Source organism: Salvelinus alpinus, chromosome 11 (assembly GCF_045679555.1).
Source record: "Salvelinus alpinus chromosome 11, SLU_Salpinus.1, whole genome shotgun sequence".
Taxonomy (NCBI): domain Eukaryota; kingdom Metazoa; phylum Chordata; class Actinopteri; order Salmoniformes; family Salmonidae; genus Salvelinus; species Salvelinus alpinus.
Genome location: NC_092096.1, coordinates 21,136,996 through 21,158,819, shown reverse-complemented (window position 1 = coordinate 21,158,819; position 21,824 = coordinate 21,136,996). Strand labels below are relative to the sequence as shown.

General features: G+C 44.3%; 2 protein-coding genes and 1 pseudogene across 7 annotated transcripts in view; 1 reads left to right on the top strand and 2 right to left on the bottom strand.

Annotated features, from left to right (window-relative positions):
• Positions 1–21,824, top strand: part of nav3 (neuron navigator 3) — a 234,014-nt gene that overhangs the window by 88,512 nt on the left and 123,678 nt on the right. For all 6 annotated transcript variants that reach the window (XM_071332043.1, XM_071332044.1, XM_071332047.1 and 3 more), the window contains exons 4-6: positions 1,052–1,124; positions 5,470–5,644; positions 21,511–21,582. In XM_071332043.1, coding sequence (XP_071188144.1) covers positions 1,052–1,124; positions 5,470–5,644; positions 21,511–21,582 — 320 coding nt within the window. The remainder of the gene's footprint in view (positions 1–1,051; positions 1,125–5,469; positions 5,645–21,510; positions 21,583–21,824) is intronic.
• Positions 12,254–15,442, bottom strand: LOC139534812 (chymotrypsin B-like; annotated as a pseudogene).
• On the bottom strand, positions 15,563–17,151 carry LOC139533734 (chymotrypsin B-like). The gene is made up of 3 exons (XM_071332052.1): positions 17,034–17,151; positions 16,469–16,737; positions 15,563–16,247 (listed from the first exon to the last, which is right to left on the bottom strand). The coding sequence occupies exons 1-3, from the start codon at positions 17,083–17,085 to the stop codon at positions 15,771–15,773; spliced, it is 798 nt and encodes a 265-aa protein (XP_071188153.1). The 5' UTR covers positions 17,086–17,151; the 3' UTR covers positions 15,563–15,770.

The window sequence follows — 21,824 nt, the reverse complement described above, 5'->3', positions numbered from 1 at the left end:
CGAGACCCATCCGTCTGTACGACTGGCTGTAAATCCACCTCCTTTCACCCTGAGACGGGTCAGGGCCAGGTTGGGGCTGGACACCATCCGTGCAATGTTGATACGCTACAGAATGTGCCCTTGTTACAACTGAAATGTAATCACAACCAAGATGTGTGTGGATCTGACAGGGCCGGCAGGCGAGAGAGAGGGCGTCGTCAGAGACACCCGGCGGTCCTCCTCTATTGGCTTATTAAGGTCTGATGTCTTCACAGACGTGCATTTACATTACAGTCATTTAGTCAACAGTCTAGGTCAGACTCCAGACCAGACTACTGAGATGTTGTCCCTGTTCCTTTGGGGGGCGTTTCCCCTCAGGGCTGGTTAGGGTTGAGACTGAAGCAGCACGGAGAAGGAATCCATTAAACTCCACTGCTGCTGGACGCCGCCTGTCTGCCCAGCCTAGCCAGCTAGCCCAGCCCACCCTCACAACAGCCCCAGTACAATACGGCCCAGTGGAGCTCTCTGCCCTGTGGTGACCTTTTCATGAAAGCCCTCTGTGCTGAGGGCTCAGACTACCCGCCATGCAAACGGTGGCAGGCGTTAGCCACTCTCAAGGAATGCACAGTGGTTCATATATAAAAGTGTCAGTGCCTCGAACTCAGTAGAACTTTGTCACTCTGAGGGAGGTTGAGTATCACTGTTGACTCTACTGCTGCCTGTCAGCTGTGTATTGTGTCGTAATTGGCCTCAAGTGGGCCACATCTCCTGTACTGTATACATACTGCATATCGACCAGGGCTGGGGCTGTGGGCTGTGTAGGTGGGACACACTGTGGTCACTATGTCAGACGGCCCGGCTGACTCCTTGTGTCACGTTCGGGTCAAACGGGCTCTGCCATAATCAGACAATGGGTGCTTTATGGCCAATGGGTTGACCAGCCCCTAACTCCATCCCCCTGAGACATTCTGCACATTGAATGTGAAGTAGCCACTCCATGACAGTCCTCCACAACCACCATGCTTTCCTCCACTGACTGTTGTTCATCTCCTCATGTTCTTTCTGTCCTCAGACCGAGAATTTGGACGCCTGCCTCAGTTTCCTGGACGCCAGAGGAGTGAATGTACAAGGGCTCTCCTCAGAAGGTAAGACTGAATTCTTATTTTTTTTATTAAGTTGAATGTATAATGATGATTGTTAACCCATGTGGCTTGAGACAAGGCTAGGATCTAGGACTGTGGTTGTACGGGTTCTTAAACTATGGGCCGGTACCCCAACTGGACTTCTTGATTTGGGACATTGGGTCACGGAAGGACGGTGAATTTCTCATTTGGGTCTCGAGCTGAAAAAGTTTCAGAAATCCTGATCTAGAAGACGTATTTATCACAGGATGGAAGGAAGTTAATGCGTCGTTGAGAGTTATAGCAGGATCGGTCAACCTAACTACGCATAGTTTTTGAACGGCCCATTTGAGGTTACTCTCCTCCTACAAGCTGCTATTAAACAGATATACAGCCCTGCTCGTATGGGTGTTAACATGTCTGAAGTAGCCCCACAGTAACTAGCTTTCTGTTATTTAAGACCAGTGTTTGTTGTCCTGGACCCCCGTCAGTTAACTCCCCTCTAAAGTTTGGGGAGGTGACGATGCCCTTGACCTATCGGAACAGCCGAAATAGCTGGCCCACTACTCTGACCAGCTACTCTAAATTCTGTCCCCCTAAAAACAGCAAAGTGACTTTGCCAGTCTGGAATTGAAGAAGGTACCTAAATATCCAGGCTATTGGGTTAGTCTGCTCTGCAGCCCTGTTCTTGGTCACTTTACGTCACTTTTTTATGGCCGTGGGTCTCTGTCCCCCTGGGCCATGTTATGAGGAGTGGGCCAGGCGTGGGTCTCTGTGCCTCTGGGCCATGTGTATGAGGAGTGGACCAGGTGTGGGTCTCTGTCCCTCTGGGCCATGTGTATGAGGAGTGGGCCAGGCATGGGTCTCTGTTCCCCTGGGCCATGTTATGAGGAGTGGGCCAGGCGTGGGTCTCTGTCCCCCTGGGCCATTTGTATGAGAAGTGGGACAGGCGTGGGTCTCTGTCCCCCTGGGCCATGTGTATGAGGAGTGGGCCAGGCGTGGGTCTCTGTCCCCCTGGGCCATGTGTATGAGGAGTGGGCCAGGTGTGGGTCTCTGTCCCCATGGACCATGTTATGAGGAGTGGGCCAGGCGTGGGTCTCTGTCCCCCTGGGCCATGTGTATGAGGAGTGGGCCAGGCGTGGGTCTATTTCCCTCTGGGCCATGTGTATGAGGAGTGGGCCAGGTGTGGGTCTCTGTCTCCCTGGGCCATGTGTATGAGTGGGCCAGGCGTGGGTCTCTGTCCCCCTGGGCCATGTTATGAGGAGTGGGCCAGGCGTGGTTCTCTGTCCCTCTGGGCCATGTGTGTATGGAGTGGGCCAGACAGGGGTCTCTGTCCCCCTGGACCATGTGTATGAGGAGTGGGCCAGTCATTCCATATACCCCTAAGCTAGTGAGGACTATGCTTCATTGAATTAGCTGTGGGTTCTGCAGACTTTTGAGGCCTCCATACGCTTGTGCTTAGTTTTTACGAGGCGTGGAATTTGAAAAGAAACGGGATGTTTGATGTACTTGGAGGGTATAGGTTTTTTCCAAGAAAACAATCTAATAATCTTCTAGGAAGAAAACTCCAGAAAGGCGTCTTGTGGGCGACCTCAGCCTCAGATGTGCCAGATTTAATGATCTTGTTTGTCGCATGCGTCAAAGTCCCGGAAACACCCCTGATAAAACTTCATAGCAAGCAAACAAAGACTTAATACATAGCATAATAAACCTGGACTTCCTCATTTTCTGTTCAATGCTAGAAAACAGCCAACAAACGGTACAACAACCATTCAATGTCCAGCACTCTTTTGTTCTGCCAGAGTATTCAACACCCGCTTTTCAGTTCCACCAGTTAACCCGCAGATAAGTTCATCCGTGCCTGCTGAGATCTATTCAAGGGTCACTCGCTCTAGTCTAAACCAAACCTTTTAAAAGCAGGTGTGAACCTCTAAAAGTGTCCTTCCTGCAGTTCATAGCAAAGTACAGCGAGGGGTCATCCGTGGCAGGTCGTTAAGTGGTGGCAGGGTCTGCACGGTGAGGGACAACCAGCTGGACGGCAGGGCCCTGCTCTCACTGTGACGACTGTGACACGAGCCCAAACTTACTCCTTGATCTCTGTGGGCACAGAAGCCTGTTCGAATAGGTCTGTTTTTGCTAGCCTGGTTAGCACTTAAACGCCTCTCCTTGCCGGGTCAGTGAGGACACGCATACTCACTCTCCTGATCCACAACATGGTGATCACGCCTACTGTGTCCACCACTCTGTAAAACCAGCAGTCCATATATTCTGCCTTCATCAGATAACTAGCAGGAAGAAGCACAGGTCAGGACCAGTTCTGGATGTAACTCAGATTCAATTTGTCAGCTGGTTGGGGAACAGAGTCGCTGAAAGGGGAAGAGAATGTATAATATGAGGTTTAAAGACCTCAGATCATATCACTTTTGAAAGGGAAATGTATAACTTCCTCTTTCTCTACAGTCAAAGTTCGCAGACATTGGTCGTTAGGGTCAAATGTTATTGAAAGAGGCCAAGGGTAAATGGGCCCGCGTCTGGGGATTAAATCCAGGAAAGATTAATTGGGTGGGAGCGGTTCAGCAGTCCCATTTTTCCTCAATACCTTTCCTGTACCATTCAGGCCTAGCGGAACCCTCCATCTACCTCCTCCGAAGTCCTTTGTGGCTCGTAAAATCCGCCCCCAAAAAAGACAAAAGGTTAAATGAAACCGCGTTAACCACTTAAAAGTCCCTCAAAGCGGGGCCCATATACTCTGACTGTGGCCCAAGGAGGACTGGCACCGAAGTGCTGACAGCACTTAGCCCACGTTGCTTTGAAACTGGGCATGACATGTGCTCCTGTATGGTGGGGCCAATGGAGCTTAGCATAACTATCCGTAATTGGATAATTCTGAAAGCAGGCTGAATAGAAAGAGTGGGAGCAGGCTGGTAAAGAGCAGGCTGGTAAATAACAGACTGGTAAAGCAGGCTGGTAAAGAGCAGGCTGGTAAAGAACAGACTGGTAAAGCAGGCTGGTAAAGAGCAGGCTGGCATTAGAGGAAACCCTATCATGGTTGACCTCCCTCCGTTACCCGATATCTGGATCAAGTTCGGTTCCATTTTCCTCAGAATCGCAGCTGTTTTGTTTTTCTCTAAATGACAACCCTGCTGCGATATCTGTGTTTAATGAATTTGTTCCACATCCATATGAAGCACAAGGAGACAACTGGTCACATTGATATCAAATGTCTGTATTTACAGTATGAATAGATGTTCACATGGTCAACTGCTTCTATCTATTACTCTTTAGGATGGTTTTCCTTGACCCAGATTAAGCCTAGTTCTGGACTAGTAAACACTTTCAATGGAGATTCTCCATTCAGCATGTTTTTTAGTCCACAAACAGGCTTAATCTGGTTCCGGGAAACTGGCTCTTCATGTTTCAAATAGTAACCTCAATGGCCCTGTATTTCTGTTTTGTTATTGTGTTCTACACAGTAAATCTCCAATTATTCTGTGGCCAGTGACGAATTGCTTTGCCGAATGAATGTGGGACGTTTTTGTTCTTCAATTGAATACTGGCCGTTTGGACTGCTGCAATGTAACAATATAAATGACTGCTTCCTGGAGTTTGAAATCGAAAACGTAAAGATTAATCTTTCCAACTTTTTGTAATCGGCAAACAACAGGCCAAGAAAGTTGAGCCCCGTTACGTGAACTGCTGTGTCAGCTGTTGAAATCTTTCAAACAGTGTCTGTGTCAGCTATTCTGATATGAAAAGCCATTTCACAAGTGGATGTGTTAGCGCTCCGATGACGGGGGCTGAGCGAGAGATACATTTTCATTCCTAGATTTCAGATGAATCATATCACAGTTGATAGGCTCCCTTTGTTTTGCAGGGAGAAGGGAACTTTAAAAGCATTTTAGAGTAAGTTTAGAGTGAATGTGTTCAACCTAGTCAGAACCCATCTCTCACGAGGACTAAGTCACTCAGCCAGTGGTCTTAGGTGAATCCCTAGTGCAATAACTGTCAAATAGTCAATATCAACAAAATGAAATTCAAAAATAGGTTGCCACGGTTACAGTTAAATTAGACACTTGTTCCGTTAGTAATAGCACACTGTACCTGACTCACTATTTCAGTCTCACTTCCTCATTTTGAGACTAAAACAACACTAGATACTCACTTGCCTTGTGTCAGATGTGTGTTTGTGTCTTCTCTTAGCCAGGCCAGGAATCACACAGGGCGGTAATATATGTCATTTAGCTAGCTGACGCTTTTATCCAAACCAATTCTAGTACTGCGTGCATACATTTCCGTATTGTTGGCAGCAGCGAGATTTGAACCCACGTTGCTGATAATGATGTGCTCTGTTCCCCTGTCTACCCGTCAGAGATCCGGAATGGGAACCTAAAGACCATCCTGGGACTGTTCTTCATCCTGTCTCGCTACAAGCAGCAGCAGCAACAGCAGCAGCAGTACTACCAGTCCCTGGTAGAGCTTACACACCAGACCACCGGGGCGGCGCCGGCCAGCCCCCTCAAAACGCAACCAGAGATGCAGTCCAGGTAGGCTCAGTTGTCCTCACATCTCAATGGCGTCGGGTGAAGTTGCCACTAGATGCTGCATTTTGGGTCAGTTTTGCATTTTCCTTACTAATGGTTTACTAGTCACATTTGCAGCCACTATGCTGGTGTGTTATTTTGGTTCTGAACACATTTGATCTTGGGATATTTTGACTTTGGTGTACGGTTCAAGTCTAGCTTGTCTCATCTAAACAGGTCCCTGCTATGTACTATCACACCATTTGTATTTATTATGGATCCCCAAAGAAGGGATCCATAATAAATTATTATGGAGCCCAAACCCACCACTACCAAATATCTACAGTACTAAATCCATGTGTACGTGTGTGCATTGTGCGTATGTTATCGTGTGTGTGTGTGTGCATGTGTCTGTGCCTATGTTTGTGTTGCTTCACAGTCCCCGCTGTTCCATAACGTGTTTTTAATCTGTTTTTCAAATCAAGTTTTACTGCTGCATCAGTTACTTGATGTGGAATAGAGTTCCATGTAGTCACGGCTCTATGTAGTACTGTGCGCCTCCCATAGTCTGTTCTGGACTTGGGGACTGTGAAGAGACCTCTTGTGGCATGTCTTGTGGGGTATGCATGGGTGTCCGAGCTGTGTGCTAGTAGTTTAGACAGACATTTTACCATTTAATAAACAGATAGCAGCTAACAGAGGAACGTTTCAACACATTGCAGAAGTAGACAGAAAGTGGACACTGCCGCTGCCCACTAAGCAATAAAAACAGGAAGGGATCCAGGCCCATGTGATGTAAATAGACAACCCAGCCTGAGAGAAGCATCTAAAGAGAGGTTTAAAGTACCACACATGGGTGGCATTCCCCTGGCGAGCTCAGGTTACACCTCCCAACCATCCCAACCAGGCCCTGGTCTGGCCTGCTGCCTGCTGCTGGTGTATGGATGTATTCTGAGGTACCCGGTGTTGATCCTCTGGTCACTGTCAGGACTGCGGAACGCTAGGGAGGGAGAGAGGCAAGGAGGGGCAGAGTTTGAGAGGCTTTAACTGAATAACTGAGTCTAGGGGTTTTAGCCTGGCTGTGGGTGGGAGGGGTGCACAGAGAGGCACAGCTGCCCCTCATTCCTCCCTCTCAGGCCTCAGCTCACTGGGACCTCTCCCAGTCAGAGGCAGCAACAAGCGACAGGTGGGGTCCGATACCCCTGCCGGCCTGGTACAAGGCCGACGCTGCCATTCCAGCGAGACTACCACCGTCATGGCAGGACCGCCCAGTCCTGCAAGCCAGGCCTGGGTGATGTCACACAGCAGAAGTAGGCCAGGAGGCCAGAGAGCCATAAGGAGCCAGAAACCAGAGGGCTAGCTTAATATATGGGGCTGGCTTCCAACAACACCCAGGATCTGCCAGGGTTTCCTCAAGGTCTGCCAGGCCCAGTAACGTCTCATTCCCCTGGGGGTGATAATTAAATCAACACCCCACGAGAGGCGATGGTCCACAGCCCATCACTGCTACAGGAAGCCGTTGTTCTCCCAGTAGAGAAGTGGTCGGTGTGGTGGTGGTTTTAATGGAGAACCAGATACGGTGTGTGTGTGTGCGTGTGCATGCGTGTATATGTGTGTGTCAAAAATCTGACCCAAACCAGGATGATTTATGTCATGTCATGATTTATGTCATGACCATCATGTCCCATGGTCATAAGTAGTTCAGAACCGACACTAAGTATTTTTAGGTATTCAACTGTAGGGGAATATGCTAATGTTACATTAGCCAATTAGCTTGAGCTGTAAAGTGTTTGGAGTGAAATATACTCTGAGTAAGCATTCACCTCTCTGCCCGTATGACATGCAGGTTAGCATTTTTCATCATGAATCTTGTACTGGAGGCAGCTCTGCAGAGTGGACACTAGTTGGAACAGCCACAATGTCATTGAACCTAACCTTAACCCTAACCTTAACCTTAACCATACTGCTATCCCTAATGCCTAACCCTAACCTTAACCACACTGCTAACCCTAATGCCTAACCCTAACCTTAACCACACCGCTAACCCTAATGCCTAACCCTAACCTAAACCACACTGCTAACCCTAATGCCTAACCCTAACCTTAACCACACTGCTAACCCTAATGCCTAACCCTAACCTTAACCACACTGCTAACCATAATGCCTAACCCTAACCTTAACCACACTGCTAACCCTAATTCCTAACCCTAACCTTAACCACACTGCTAACCCTAATGCCTAACCCTAACCTTAAGCACACTGCTAACCCTAATGCCTAACCCTAACCTTAACCACACTGCTAACCCTAATGCCTAACCCTAACCTTAAGCACACTGCTAACCCTAGTGCCTAACCCTAACCTTAACCACACTGCTAACCCTAACCTTAACCACACTGCTAACCCTAATGCCTAACCCTAACCTTAACCACACTGCTAACCCTAATTCCTAACCCTAACCTTAACCACACTGCTAACCCTAATGCCTAACCCTAACCTTAACCACACTGCTAACCCTAATTCCTAACCCAAACCTTAACCACACTGCTAACCCTAATGCCTAACCCTAACCTAAATCAAAGACTAAAAAGCACATTTTTCATAAATTTTTACAATATAGCTAATTTTGACTTTGCAGCTGGTCCATCTAGCGGAAGTTCTGCCTCCAGGACAAGACTCATCCCAATAAAGTCAACCTGCGTACTGCATTGTCTGATTTCACAGACGTGACCAGCCCTGTCTGGATCTCTGGACCAAAAATACAATCTAGGACAATGTAGTCTGATCCACCAAACAATGCAGTGTTGCTTTTTATAAAGCAATTATCAATTATCTTTCACTCACTTAATCACACACACACACACACACACACACACACACACACACACACACACACACACACACACACACACACACACACACACACACACACACACACACACACACACACACACACACACACACACACACACACACACACACACACACACACACACACACACACACACACACACATTTCCTCCTCTCTCCCCCCAGACACCAGTGAGGCCGATCAGGGCTCCAGTAGCAGGTGCTGGCTATAGAAAGCCCAGTGCTGCAACTGTAAATGTGAGCAGGCCAAGTGCTCTGTACGTGCGTGCGTGTGTGCATGCGTATATGTTGTGGGGAAACTCCCCATTGGTGGCCCACGACACCCAGGAGCCTCTGGGGCTGGAACTGTAGGAGGTAGTGGGGCAGCATCGACGATCCCTCCCACTTAACTCATCATGTCCCATGGTGAACAAGCTGACCCCCTTGTCTCGCGCTCGCGCCTGCCCACCGCCAAGCCCCGGGAGAGAAAGAGTCGTCTGCTCTATGGGAAAGCCAAGCCAGACCCCTCTAGGTACTGTACTGAGTAGAGTGTCGGTGCCTGTTGGCTCTCTGTTCTGATTTAAAGCCAAGCGTGCTACTGCTACTGTAGTTGGATTGGGAGACTGTGTTGATGTCATCATGAACTGGTAATTGACTGCCTTTATTCAAACTAGTTTCACGTCTATGCTTAGTATTATTGCCTGCATAGGTTTTGATGTGTTATTTTGTGAAGTTGGTTGAAAGGGAACTATGAGTTGCTGCTTGTGAAGATGTTTCTGTATGTCGTGTCTGTAAGTGAATCCACTTTATAGCCTGTAAGTGAATCCACTTTATAGTCTGTAAGTGAATCTACTCGGAGGTTTCTGGGCGGTCGTGTTTCAATGTTTCTATATGTAATGCAATGAGCATTGCTGTCTTTTCACACAGGCTTCAGTTCATCACTATATTGACAGTTCCGTCAAGATTATCCTTTGAGCTTTAGATGAGCTGAATACAGCAATTGATAGAGCTGAAGTTATCAATGTGGTAAGGAATTGTGTAAAGGCGCTAGGCAGGCCCCTGTGTGTCTTTACTTTGAGAGGTAGAGCGAGAGATAAAATTCCCACTCCCTGATTTAGCCTGGTTTAAAAGGGCGTGTTTGTGTGCATTTGTGGGTGTGTCACCGTCGGAGGACATCTTCATACCTACTGTCAACAGAGGAATCTGCCGTTGTGGATCATGGAGGGATTAGCTATTGGCTGACCTCAGAATTGTGACACTGTTGAGGCAAAGTGAATAGATGACCATAGCTCATATCTAATAGGACAGCGATGCCTCTATAATATAGCTCTCATATGCTATGCGCAAGGCCGTTGTCGCAGTTCATTAGATTGCGCCGGTGATGTATGTTCTAATCAATGTGGCCTGACATATTGTACAGTGTATCTTTACCTCATTTGTTTTCTCCACATGGAAATATCTTAAAGGTCGTGGTTTGGATAAACGCTAGAGGGTAGGAATATACTGTGGCTTTTATGTTCCTGTAGACTTTATAGGGGATGCATTGGGCCACAGTGAAACATGTGCTGTGCAGTCCCCTGTCAGTTTAATTAAGTGAAACACATGCTGCTGTACAATTTCAATGCACTGTAGCCTAGTGTAGCACTAGCTCTTTCTACCAGTTCCACAGACCAGTAGTGATCTAGCCCTGTGACCCTCTCTAACTTTAAACCCCATCCGTTAACCTGACACTAATGCCTATTCACAATAGGGCCAGCTGAAATATGAAACTTAGGGAGAAAATGGGAAAAGATCCAACGCACGTTCATGTTAAAAGATGAGAAAGGTTTGAGCAGGGCTGTTGCGCCCACGTTGCGGCTTCATCCTCTGGGAATGATGGCTTCTATTAATCATGGCACCGCGGCTGTCTTCCCTACGTGAACCGACCATTTACTTTACCCCTCGCACAAAGGATTCTGGGAGGAGAGAGGATAGATTAATAATATGAACAAGTCTCTCAGCTAGATATAATGGGAAATTGCCCTGTGTGTGTTTTTGAAGCTCTATGGTACTTCCCTAGCGCTTTGATGCTCTATGGTACTTCCCTAGCTCATTGATGCTCAATGGTACTTCCCTAGTTCATTGAAGCTCTATGGTACTTCCCTAGCTCATTGAAGCTCTGTGGTACTTCCCTAGCTCATTGAAGCTCTGTGGTACTTCCCTAGCTCATTGAAGCTCTATGGTACTTCCCTAGCTCATTGAAGCTCTGTGGTACTTCCCTAGTTCATTGAAGCTCTATGGTACTTCCCTAGCTCATTGAACCTCTATGGTACTTCCCTAGTTCATTGAAGCTCTATGGTACTTCCCTAGCTCATTGAAGCTCTGTGGTACTTCCCTAGCTCATTGAAGCTCTATGGTACTTCTTTAGCTCATTGGCATACAGCAGAAGAAGAGCCATGCATAATGGATATCTCAGAGGTCAATTAGTAGCCACCCTTAACCGTGTTGTCAGAAACCGGATGTTTCTGGTTTTCAGGGATACAGAATTTTCAATCTAACTTCCGTTTGCCCTACAAAATGGAAGTGGGGACTCCGCTCAGGTGCTTTTCTACGCCTGCTACGTTTGGTAATTAGTAGCCAACAATGACTTGGCAGCTCTTCAAAATCAAATCAAAGCCTTGTTAATTTACCAGGGAGAGAGAGCGTCCACAGTTACGACTTAGACAGTCAGTTTGACTAAACTCATTAGAGTTGGGGGTAATTTGAACAGGACCACTACGCTACACCAAATGACCGTTATCACTTTCATTGGGAGTTGGGAGGCCAACCATGCATTGATAAGGGTATGGCTCTGTGTTGTCCGGTTTTAATCTAAGATAAGATCTCTTCAGTGGCCCTAATGAAACCAACTGAGAAATAATGTCTAATAAATTATTTATTTATTCTGTAAAATGGAATACGTTCTCATCGCAAGTGGCACCAAAACCTCTCTCTCCCAACTTCCTTCCATCTGTCCTTCCTTTTCCTGTCTCTCTCCCATCTGGGAGGAAGTGACCTGTGAACCATAAAGATGACCTGAATATTTATATCTTATAAGAATATTCAGGAATGCAATCTAAATGCTTTTGATAATCTGCATATCCCTTCTGTTGCCCTGTAAAACTGCACTAATTTTGCCCTTGAAAACCGCAGTTATTTTATTCCGATAATTATTGAGTGTGCTAATTTACCCAGCATGCATTAAGTGTTCAGTCTAGTCTTCATTTGTATTCCAAGGCAACTGGCACTGGGACTGGGTATCACTCATCTCTTATGGGTAGTTTATTGGCCCTCATCTCTTCCACTAGCCCAAAACTAACTAACTAACAAACAGATATACACAGAGGACATGTCCTGACTGTCGAACAAGATCAAGTAACTCTAGATGACCAGTGCTATTGTTTATACAGCTACCTGTGTGTTTGTTTGTGATGACAGTTAAAGGCCAGGGAGGTCAGCTTTCCTGAGTCCGTTCTGGCGTTGTTAGGAGTCTTAGTGGGTCAGCTTTGGGAATTAAGCTACAGTATTGCATGTGTGATTTACAGAGTACAGGAGACCTTCTTCCCTTATACTATAGACATGAATAACCTGCTTCACACTGGACTGACTGACAGTCCACCACAACCACAGGAGGCTGTTGAGGGAAGAACGGCTCGCATTTAAATTCATCAAGTAGTAAAAATACTGTTTAATATGGGGAGGACGGGCTCGTGGTAATGGCTGGAGTGGAACATATTATTCTGGACAGGGAGGCTGTGGCATTGCTCTTAGTTGAGCATCATGGTCATGTCCACCCAGATGCGAACCTCGGCAACTCAGGTGTACACAAAGGGGGTAGAGGTAGAGCCACTACTGCTGCCCCAGGACACAATACCGACCAGGCTCCACACCTTGTTCTTCTCACAGACCAGGGGGCCACCGGAGTCCCCCATGCAGGAGGAAACACCTTTGCCACCGGCACAGATTATAATTTTGTGAATCATGTTGCCCCAGTGCTTCTTGTACTCCTCCTCAGACAGGAGGGGCACAGCACCCTGCTGCAGTTTGTTGGGGTAATTAGCAGGCCGGTAGCTGCTCATGCACCAGCCGGAAGTCACACAGGTCATGCCAGGGGCGAAGTTGTCTTCGTACGAAGCCAGGCACACGGGGGACACTTTGGCACTCAGGGTGGTGGGGGTGGCCAGCTTGATCAAGATGATGTCATTTTTGATGGTGTTGGGGTTCCACCTGGAGTGGGTGAACACTTTAGCAGGCTTCAGGATCTGGATGGCCTCATTGCTCATGAGCATGTTGTGCTCGTCGGTGGGAGGTCTTGACATCGCAGTGAGCAGCAGTCACCACCTAGTACTCATTGATCACAGAAGTGGGTGCCAGATTGCTGCAGGGACACCTGCCAGGGCCAGGAGTTGGGCACAGCCTCCTCACCGTTGATGACGCGGCCACAGCCACGGGGGAGATGGCGGGGGTTCCGCAGCCAAACGCGAGACAGGAGACGAACCAGAGAAAGCCATTGTGGTAACGTGACAGTCTAGAAGACAGAGATACTAATTATCTCCAAACCCCATCCACCTGTAACCAATCAGAGACTGTGGTTTGTCCACCCCTCCCAAAAGTTGTGGGTAACCATGGTAGAATATTAACCTCAACGATGTCATCCTGGTGGAACCAGTCTGATCAGTAGGGACTCCAGACTGATAAAATTGTAAACTTAGCAATCAGGCTGGTTCTACAAGAGCGAGACTCTGATCAAAACAGCCTTTTATCCTAGCTTAATGCTAAAATTAAAATAATATTTGTTTTTTCTTCTTTTTTCATTTTTGATTATTGTGTGCCTGTTGACATTTACTGCATTGATTGAAAGGAACTAGGAACATAAGCATCAACTACTGTCGAAACGTAGCTGTCTAGCTAGCTCACTTTGCTAGGAAGATAGCTATCTAACCTATAATGCATTAGGATTTCTGGCCTTATACCAAGTAGTATAAGACACTAATAAGTGCATTATAAGGCATTATAAATGCATTTATAAGGCATTATGTGTATGCCTCATTGAACGTTTTACCAGGTAATGTCATTATTTAGCTTAAATCAATAGGGGGTCAATTGTTGTTTGTTTTTAATGGCCGTTTTCTGTTATAACAATGTTTCCTATATGCTTAGTACTATTGCATGCATAAGTTTTTACTTACTGTTTTGTCAAGTTGAGGTTAGTTGCTGCCTATTGCTTCAGTCTGCAATTTAACTTAAGGATCCGCCCCTTCTTTTCAATTTTGCCCTAAAATGACATACCCAAATCTAACTGCCTGTAGCTCAGGACATGAAGCAAGGATATGCATTTTCTTGATACCATTTGAAAGGAGACACTGAAGTTTGTGGAAATGTGAAATGAATGTAGGAGAATATAACACATTAGCTCTGGTTAAAGATAATACAAAGAAAAAAACATGCATTTTATTGTTTTTTTTTGTACCATCATCTTTGAAATGCAAGAGAACGGCCATAATGTATTATTCCAGCCCAGGCGCAAATTAGATTTTGGCCACTAGATGGCAGTAGTGTATGTGCAAAGTTTAAGACTGCTCCAATGAACCATTGCATTTCTGTTCAAAATGTTGTATCAAGACTGCTCAAATGTGCCTAATTGGTTTATTAATAACTTTTCAAGTTTATAACTGTGCACTCTCCTCAAACAATAGCATGGTATTATTTCACTATAATAGCTACTGTAAATTGGACAGTGCAGTTAGATTAACAAGAATTTAAGCTTTCTGCCAATATCAGATATGTCTATGTCCTGGGAAATGTTCTTGTTACTTACAACCTCATGCTAATCGCATTAGCCTACGTTAGCTCAACCGTCCCGCGGGGGACCCACCGATCCTGTAGAGGTTTTAATCAACTCTGTTTTTTTGTGGTAATGTCTCAAAATGACTACATGTAATGCTATGAGCATTTCTGTCTTTTCATAAAGGCTAGGTTGTCAGTGCAGCGACAGTGTGAGTTGGGCCTTTGTCCGAGCGTGCATGTGTGTATTAATGCATGTATCGGCAGGTATGTGTGTGACTGTGCACTGATTCTCTTCCTCAATAGTGTGCAGCGATTTCTACAGTCACACACAGCAGATACATCACAACATATGCCATTTTAACGGGGCTAATCAGGAAGTGTTCATTCCATCTCTCAATCAAAATGAGTATAACATCCTGGCGTTTTAAAGCAATTTTCTACATTTCACATACTATAAAACGTTTTATTTTCACACACCCAAAATGCCAACGAGAACGGAAATATGGGTATTCAGACACTGTCTGCGTCTTTACTTTGGATAGATAGGTAGAGCGAGAGATGGAATGAACACTTCCTGATTAGCCTCGTTAAAATGGCATATGTTGTGATGTGTCTGCTGTATGTGACTATTGCAAACCAAACGCTAGGCTAGATACAAGGTTAGGTCATACGTTAATGGAAGCTTATTGCTTTTCTTTTGTCATTTGCTGTGGCATATCAAGAACAATGTCGTGAAACTTTCAGATAGAACAGCAACAAGTATGTTTGCATCATACCTTTGGAATATTGATGATATACACACAGCTGGAATGCTGTTTCAGCCAATCAGCATCCAGGATCCAAAATACCCGGTTTATAATAGCCCTTATACACTTGGTTTTAAGTTTTGTCAATGATTCCGTGCTACTATACCTTTTTTTTGTATTTATTATCATTTTCATTTTTTTTATTGACTATCCAAAACATACAATATACTTGCAGTGAAGCCGCTCAACAACTACATCATACCAGTCATCCAACAGACTCCCAGTCAGAGTGACACACAGAAGCATCCAGGGTCAATGCCCTGCTCAAGGGCACGTTGACAGATCTCCCACCTCGCCAAAAAATGTGAACCCGAACCTTCCAAGATCCCCCCCACAGTTCCCCAATAGCTGTCCCTCAACCATTCGAGACCCCTAACGCTAGCAGCAGATTTAGTCAGCAGTAAACCGACTGTGGTAACACTTTACATTAAGTTCCTCTCGTGTACTAAAGTATTACGTTGTGAATGTAGTAATCATACAATTACTGCACAAGCATATTTTTTATGTTCAAGTATGTTTATTGAATGTCATGTTCAGTTCAGACCAATGGGTGGCACTCACTAGCTAATGCTTAGGTGTTGTACATTACATAGTAATATATAGAATGACATAGCAATACATAGTATGACATAGCAATGCATAAAATGACATAGCAATATACAGTATGGACAGGGACGCTGCAGCATGGCTCTTAGTTGGCGGCCAGGGTCTGGTCCACCCAGGAACGGAGCTCGGTGACGCGGGCGTACACAGCGGGGGTAGTGGTGGAGCAACGGCTGCTGCCCCAGGACACAATACCGACCAGGGTCCAGACGTTGTCCTTCTCACAGACCAGGGGGCCACCGGAGTCACCCATGCAGGAGGTAGCACCAGCACCACCGGCACAGATCATGACGTCAGAGATGCTGCTCCCCCAGTGCTCCTTGCACTGCTCGTTGGACAGAAGGGGCAGAGCAGCCTGCTGCAGCAGGTTGGGGGTGTTGATAGCATTGTAGCGCAGCAGACCCCAGCCGGAGGTCACGCAGTTCATGCCAGGTGCGAAGACGTCGGCGGTCTCAGCCAGGCACACGGGGGACACATTGGTGTTCAGGACAGCAGGGGTGGACAGCTTGATCAGGGAGATATCGTTGTTGATGGTACTGGGGTTCCACTTGGGGTGGGTGAACACCTGTGGGTGAAGAGAGGGGGTGCGGTGGATTGAGGGAGAGAAGGGACGGTTAGAACTGAAACCTTTATGAAATGGAGAGTTCGGGTAGGACTACAGGACGACGTTGCTCCGAGACACTGATCGGATCAGCTGAGCTGGCGGGGGATAGGCTGATCCTAGATCAGCGCCTGAGGGGAACTTCTACCCAGAGCTATAGAGGAGGATGTGTGACTGTGCTGTACCTTAGCGGGCTTCAGGATCTGGATGTCCTCAGCGTTGTTGCCGCTGCCCCTCTTGTGCTCTCCAACGATCACGCGGTGGTAGGTAGCGACGTTGCAGTGAGCGGCGGTGACCACCCAGTTCTCATTGATCAGGGATCCCCCACAGAAGTGGAAGCCGCTGGTCTGCTGCAGAGATACCTGCCAGGGCCAGGAGTGGGGCACAGCCTCCTCACCATTAACGATGCGGGCATAGCCTGACACCTCGGGCTTGATGGCAGGGATGCCGCAGCCTGGTTACATGAGAACATTTAGTAAACACTTAGCGCGTCATGTTTTATAACAACAGTAAATTCTCTGTTTAATGCAACATACTCAACTATGGGCATCCAACGTATGGAAGTGTTTCCAAATAACATCACCAAGTGCTAGCAATATAGCAGTAGCACATAATGAGAACAGTAGTGGTCCAAGACCAGAGCCTTGAGGAACTCCACAACTTACTTTTACACTCTTAGCATTAAAATAAGGGTTAAGGGTTAAATCAAGGGGGTAACACTGTAGGTAAAGAGAAGATGTGAATACTCACCGTAGGCGGCGCTGACGAAGGCGAGACAGGACACGAACCATAGAAAAGCCATTGTGAGAATGTGACAGTCTAGTGGACCGGGAACCCTATTTATTCCCAAACCCCACCTGTCTATAACCAATGGGAGACCGAGGTGTGTCCACCTCACTCGAAAATTGAGGCTAACCATGGTAGAATATTAACCTCAAGGAGGGCGATGATGTATCCAGCTGCTTATCGACGCTGGGCGATCAGACTGTTCTCAGCCATGTAACAGGAGGGTTAGAGCAGTTATCGAAACATGACCTTCAGTGCTCTCAGAAACTGTGCTCCAAACAGCCTCTTACCATCACAGAGGGAGAGGCCCCCATTCCACTCAAACCTATTATAATGACATTTTAGTCTTTTTTTTAGCAGACGTTCTTATCCAGAGTGACTTGCAGTTAGTTCATCTTAAGATAGCTAGGTGAGACAACCACATATCACAGTTAGTTCATCTTAAGATAGCTAGGTGAGACAACCACATATCTCAGTCATAGTAAGTACATTTTCCTCAATAAAGCAGCTATCAGCAAAGTCAGAGCTAGTAAGAAAATGACAAGTGTGAGTGTTAGTGCAAGAAAGACAACCTCTCCTCCCTCTCATCTTATAGTACATCTCCCAGGGTTCATTGAGACATAGGAAGCAGTTTGAACACTTTGTAAGATAAACCATTACAGATAGTATGTGGAACATGTTGTTTCATTAGGAAAGAGTCATTGGAGTATTTAAATCAATGGTTGATTGTTTTCATTCGATATACTGTATCCAAGTCATTTTAAATGTATTTTCAAACCAGAGATGTACATGTATAGCTCTGAGTAGTGCTAGAAAAGGTTTTAGCTAACAGATTTAAGACTTTATATGCAACTGTTTTATACAGTGCTGTGTAAAATTCATATGGCATGATCATGAATGAATTTGAGTCTCATGTAGAATCATTTGTTATTTTCTTGTTATTTTTCTCATTTTGTAGTGATGTAACCCTATTTCCTACATGTGTCCTTGGTTGGCCTGATAACACTTGTCCATTCCCTCTCCACTGGAAAAAACACACCTGCAATTCAAAACCCCAGATAACAACTATCTAGGGTCCCTTTCACTGTGTGTTCCTCTTGTTTTAGTCTTTTGACTTATATCACTGAAGATTATTACATACTAAAACGACTTTGTCCTCGATCCTTACACCTCTATCAGGCTAACATAATATTACCTATTACTATCAGGCTAACATAATGTTAGCTATTACTATCAGACTAACATAATATTACCTATTACTATCAGGCTAACATAATGTTAGCTATTACTATCAGGCGAACATAATGTTAGCTATTACTATCAGGCTAACATAATGTTACCTATTACTATCAGGCTAACATAATGTTACGTATTGCTACCAGGCTAACATAATGTTGCCTATTTCTATCAGGCTAACATAATGTTACCTATTACTATCAGGCTAACATAATGTTACGTATTGCTATCAGGCTAACATAATGTTACCTATTGCTATCAGGCTAACATAATGTTACCTATTGCTATCAGGCTAACATAATATTGCCTATTGCTATCAGGCTAACATAATGTTACCTATTACTATCAGGCTAACATAAGGTTATCTATTGCTATCAGGCTAACATAATGTTAGCTATTACTATCAGGCGAACATAATGTTAGCTATTACTATCAGGCTAACATAATGTTACCTATTACTATCAGGCTAACATAATGTTACCTATTGCTATCAGGCTAACATAATGTTACCTATTACTATCAGGCTAACATAATGTTACCTATTGCTATCAGGCTAACATAATGTTACCTATTGCTATCAGGCTAACATAATGTTAGCTATTTCTATCTGGCTAACATAATGTTACCTATTACTATCAGGCTAACATAAGGTTATCTATTGCTATCAGTCTAACATAATGTGGCCTATCAGGCTAACATAATGCTATCTATTACTATTAGGCTAACATAATGTTACCTATTGCTATCAGGCTAGCATAAGGTTATCTATTACTATCAGGCTAACATAAGGTTATCTATTACTATCAGGCTAACATAAGGTTACCTATTACTATCAGGCTAACATAATGTTACCTATTGCTATCAGGCTAACATAATGTTACCTATTGCTATCAGGCTAACATAATGTTACCTATTGCTATCAGGCTAACATAATGTTACCTATTGCTATCAGGCTAACATAATGTTACCTATTGCTATCAGGCTAACATAATGTTACCTATTGCTATCAGGCTAACATAATGTTACATATTACTATTAATGTTTTGTTGTGCTATGCATCTCAGCAATTGAGGTGATGGTGTTTAAATATTACATACAGGATTACTCACCTGAATGTTGAACTTTTTGTGTGATTGTTTTTAGCAAAAATGGGTTTAAAACAATGAAAACATACTAATAGTTTGGTGATTGTGTTAATTGTTTTTAGAGAATTAAACATCCCTCATTGTGTCAAACCAATTGAGAAAAGATGAAAGTCTAGATTATCACGGCCCATCCATACTGCTAGATTAGTTTACAACATCAACATATTCATTTTTCCTGTTTTAAAAATGAAAACAGTAGCAACTTCATGTAAAGTGCAACAATGTAAAGTCTGACCCAATGTAACGTAATGTAAAGTGTGACCCAATGTAACGTAATGTAAAGTGTGACCCAATGTAACATAATGTAAAGTCTGATCCCAAGTAACGTAATGTAAAGTCTGTCCCAATGTAAAGTCTGTCCCAATGTAAAGTGTGACCCAATGGAACTTAATGTAAAGTGTGACCCAATGGAACTTAATGTAAAGTGTGACCCAATGGAAGTTAGTGGCCAAGGTGGCCAAGGTGTTGTATCTCTGCTGTGCTCCCACCAGTCAGTCCTTAATAGACCTGTATAGCTGTGCTCAATAGTCAGTCCTCAATAGACCTGTGTAGTGGGGTTGATGAAGCTTGGCAAGACCACATGCTTTCAGAGCCACTCACCCCGACCACCTGGCCTTTACCCTGATTTACTGTGTGTTCACTATGATTAAAGCAGTCCTTTTGTTCATTAAATATCCTTTTGTTTTCTTTGTGTCCGTCGCGAGTTCCCTAACTATTTCCTGTCGAACGCCAGCAGAGGCCAAGCGAGGCAGTAACCACCAGCCTCGCCGTTAATTCTCTCAACATGACTAAGAATGAGTGTCCCATTGTAAACTATGACTTTGCCTGGAGGAGTTTCCTACACCACTTCCTCTGTAGGGTTTTTTATTCACCTTCGTTAAGAATGTGTTTTTATTTCTGAAGTTAAAACACTCTTTTTTCTGAGGGATACCAGTCAAGATTCAGTAGGAGATTACGGTGAAGAAGTGGCACATTATGGTGAGGGAGAGTTGCTTTACCGTTAAAGGCTAATTGAAGCCGTTACATGCTTCAAAAACATGTGGTAATAATATAATATAGTTATATAATGGTAATAATATAGTAATATAATGACAATAATATAATATAGTAATATAATGATAATAATATAAAATAGTAATATAATGATAATAATATAATATAGTAATATAATGGTAATAATATAGTAATATAATGATAATAATATAATATAGTAATATAATGATAATAATATAAAATAATAATATAATGGTAATAGTATAGTAATATAATGGCAATAGTATAGTAATATAATGGTAATAATATAATATAGTAATATAATGGTAATAATATAGTAATATAATGGTAATAATATAGTAATATAATGGTAATAATATATTAATATAATGGTTATAATATAGTAATATAATGGTAATAATATAGTAATACAATGGTAATAATATAGTCATATAATGGTATTAATATAATATAGTCATATAATGGTAATAATATATATAATTTATCCAAAGTGACTTTGTCATGCATGCAAACATTTTTCGAGCAGGTGGTTCCGGGAATTGAACCCACTATCACTATCCAGGAATTGCGTAGGGGTGGCAGGTAGCCTAGTGGTTGGAGCGTTGGGCCAGTAACCGAAAAGTTGCTCGATCGAATCCCTGAGCTGACAAGGTAAAAATATGTCGTTCTGCCCCTGAACAAGGCAGTTAACCCACTGTTCCTAGGCCGTCATTGTAAATAAAAATGTGTTCTTAATTGACTTGCCTAGTTAAATATAAAAATACATAAAATTAAAAAAATTGCAAGCTCCATGCTCAATTGAGCTACAGAGGACATACACATGAAATGTGTGGCCCGTCACGTGAACCGCAGTACAGGTTCACACTATGTGCTTCTTTCACTAGGGCTTGTGTTGTTAGTTACTGTCTCTGTCTCGCGCAATGCTCTCCTCTGACCCTCTCCTTATTGCATTAGATGATGTCTCAAAGATGCTACAGTTTAAAGAGTCCAGCGAGCCGTTCGCCTCATTCCTTCACTAAGTCTGTGTCTCTCTGCTCTCTCCACAGTCTCACTGCGCGGTATGGTAGTCCCCCGGGTCACAGTGGAATAGGAGCAACACCACAGAAGAAAAACACAAGGTATGACTCTCACATGGCTAACTTTCTTTCACCTTCTTTCAGTTCATGTCGACGTGAATGACACTGTACTTTACTGTACAACCTCTTAAACTCATAATAATCTACTTGTGAAGATCTTGGCACAAGGGAGTTCTTACATTTGGTTTGGTAGTGCATCTATCTTATTCTCTGAGCCAAACTAACATCGGCACTTGGCGTCAGTGACGCATTAAACTCAAACCTATGTGGATTAGGGGCCATTT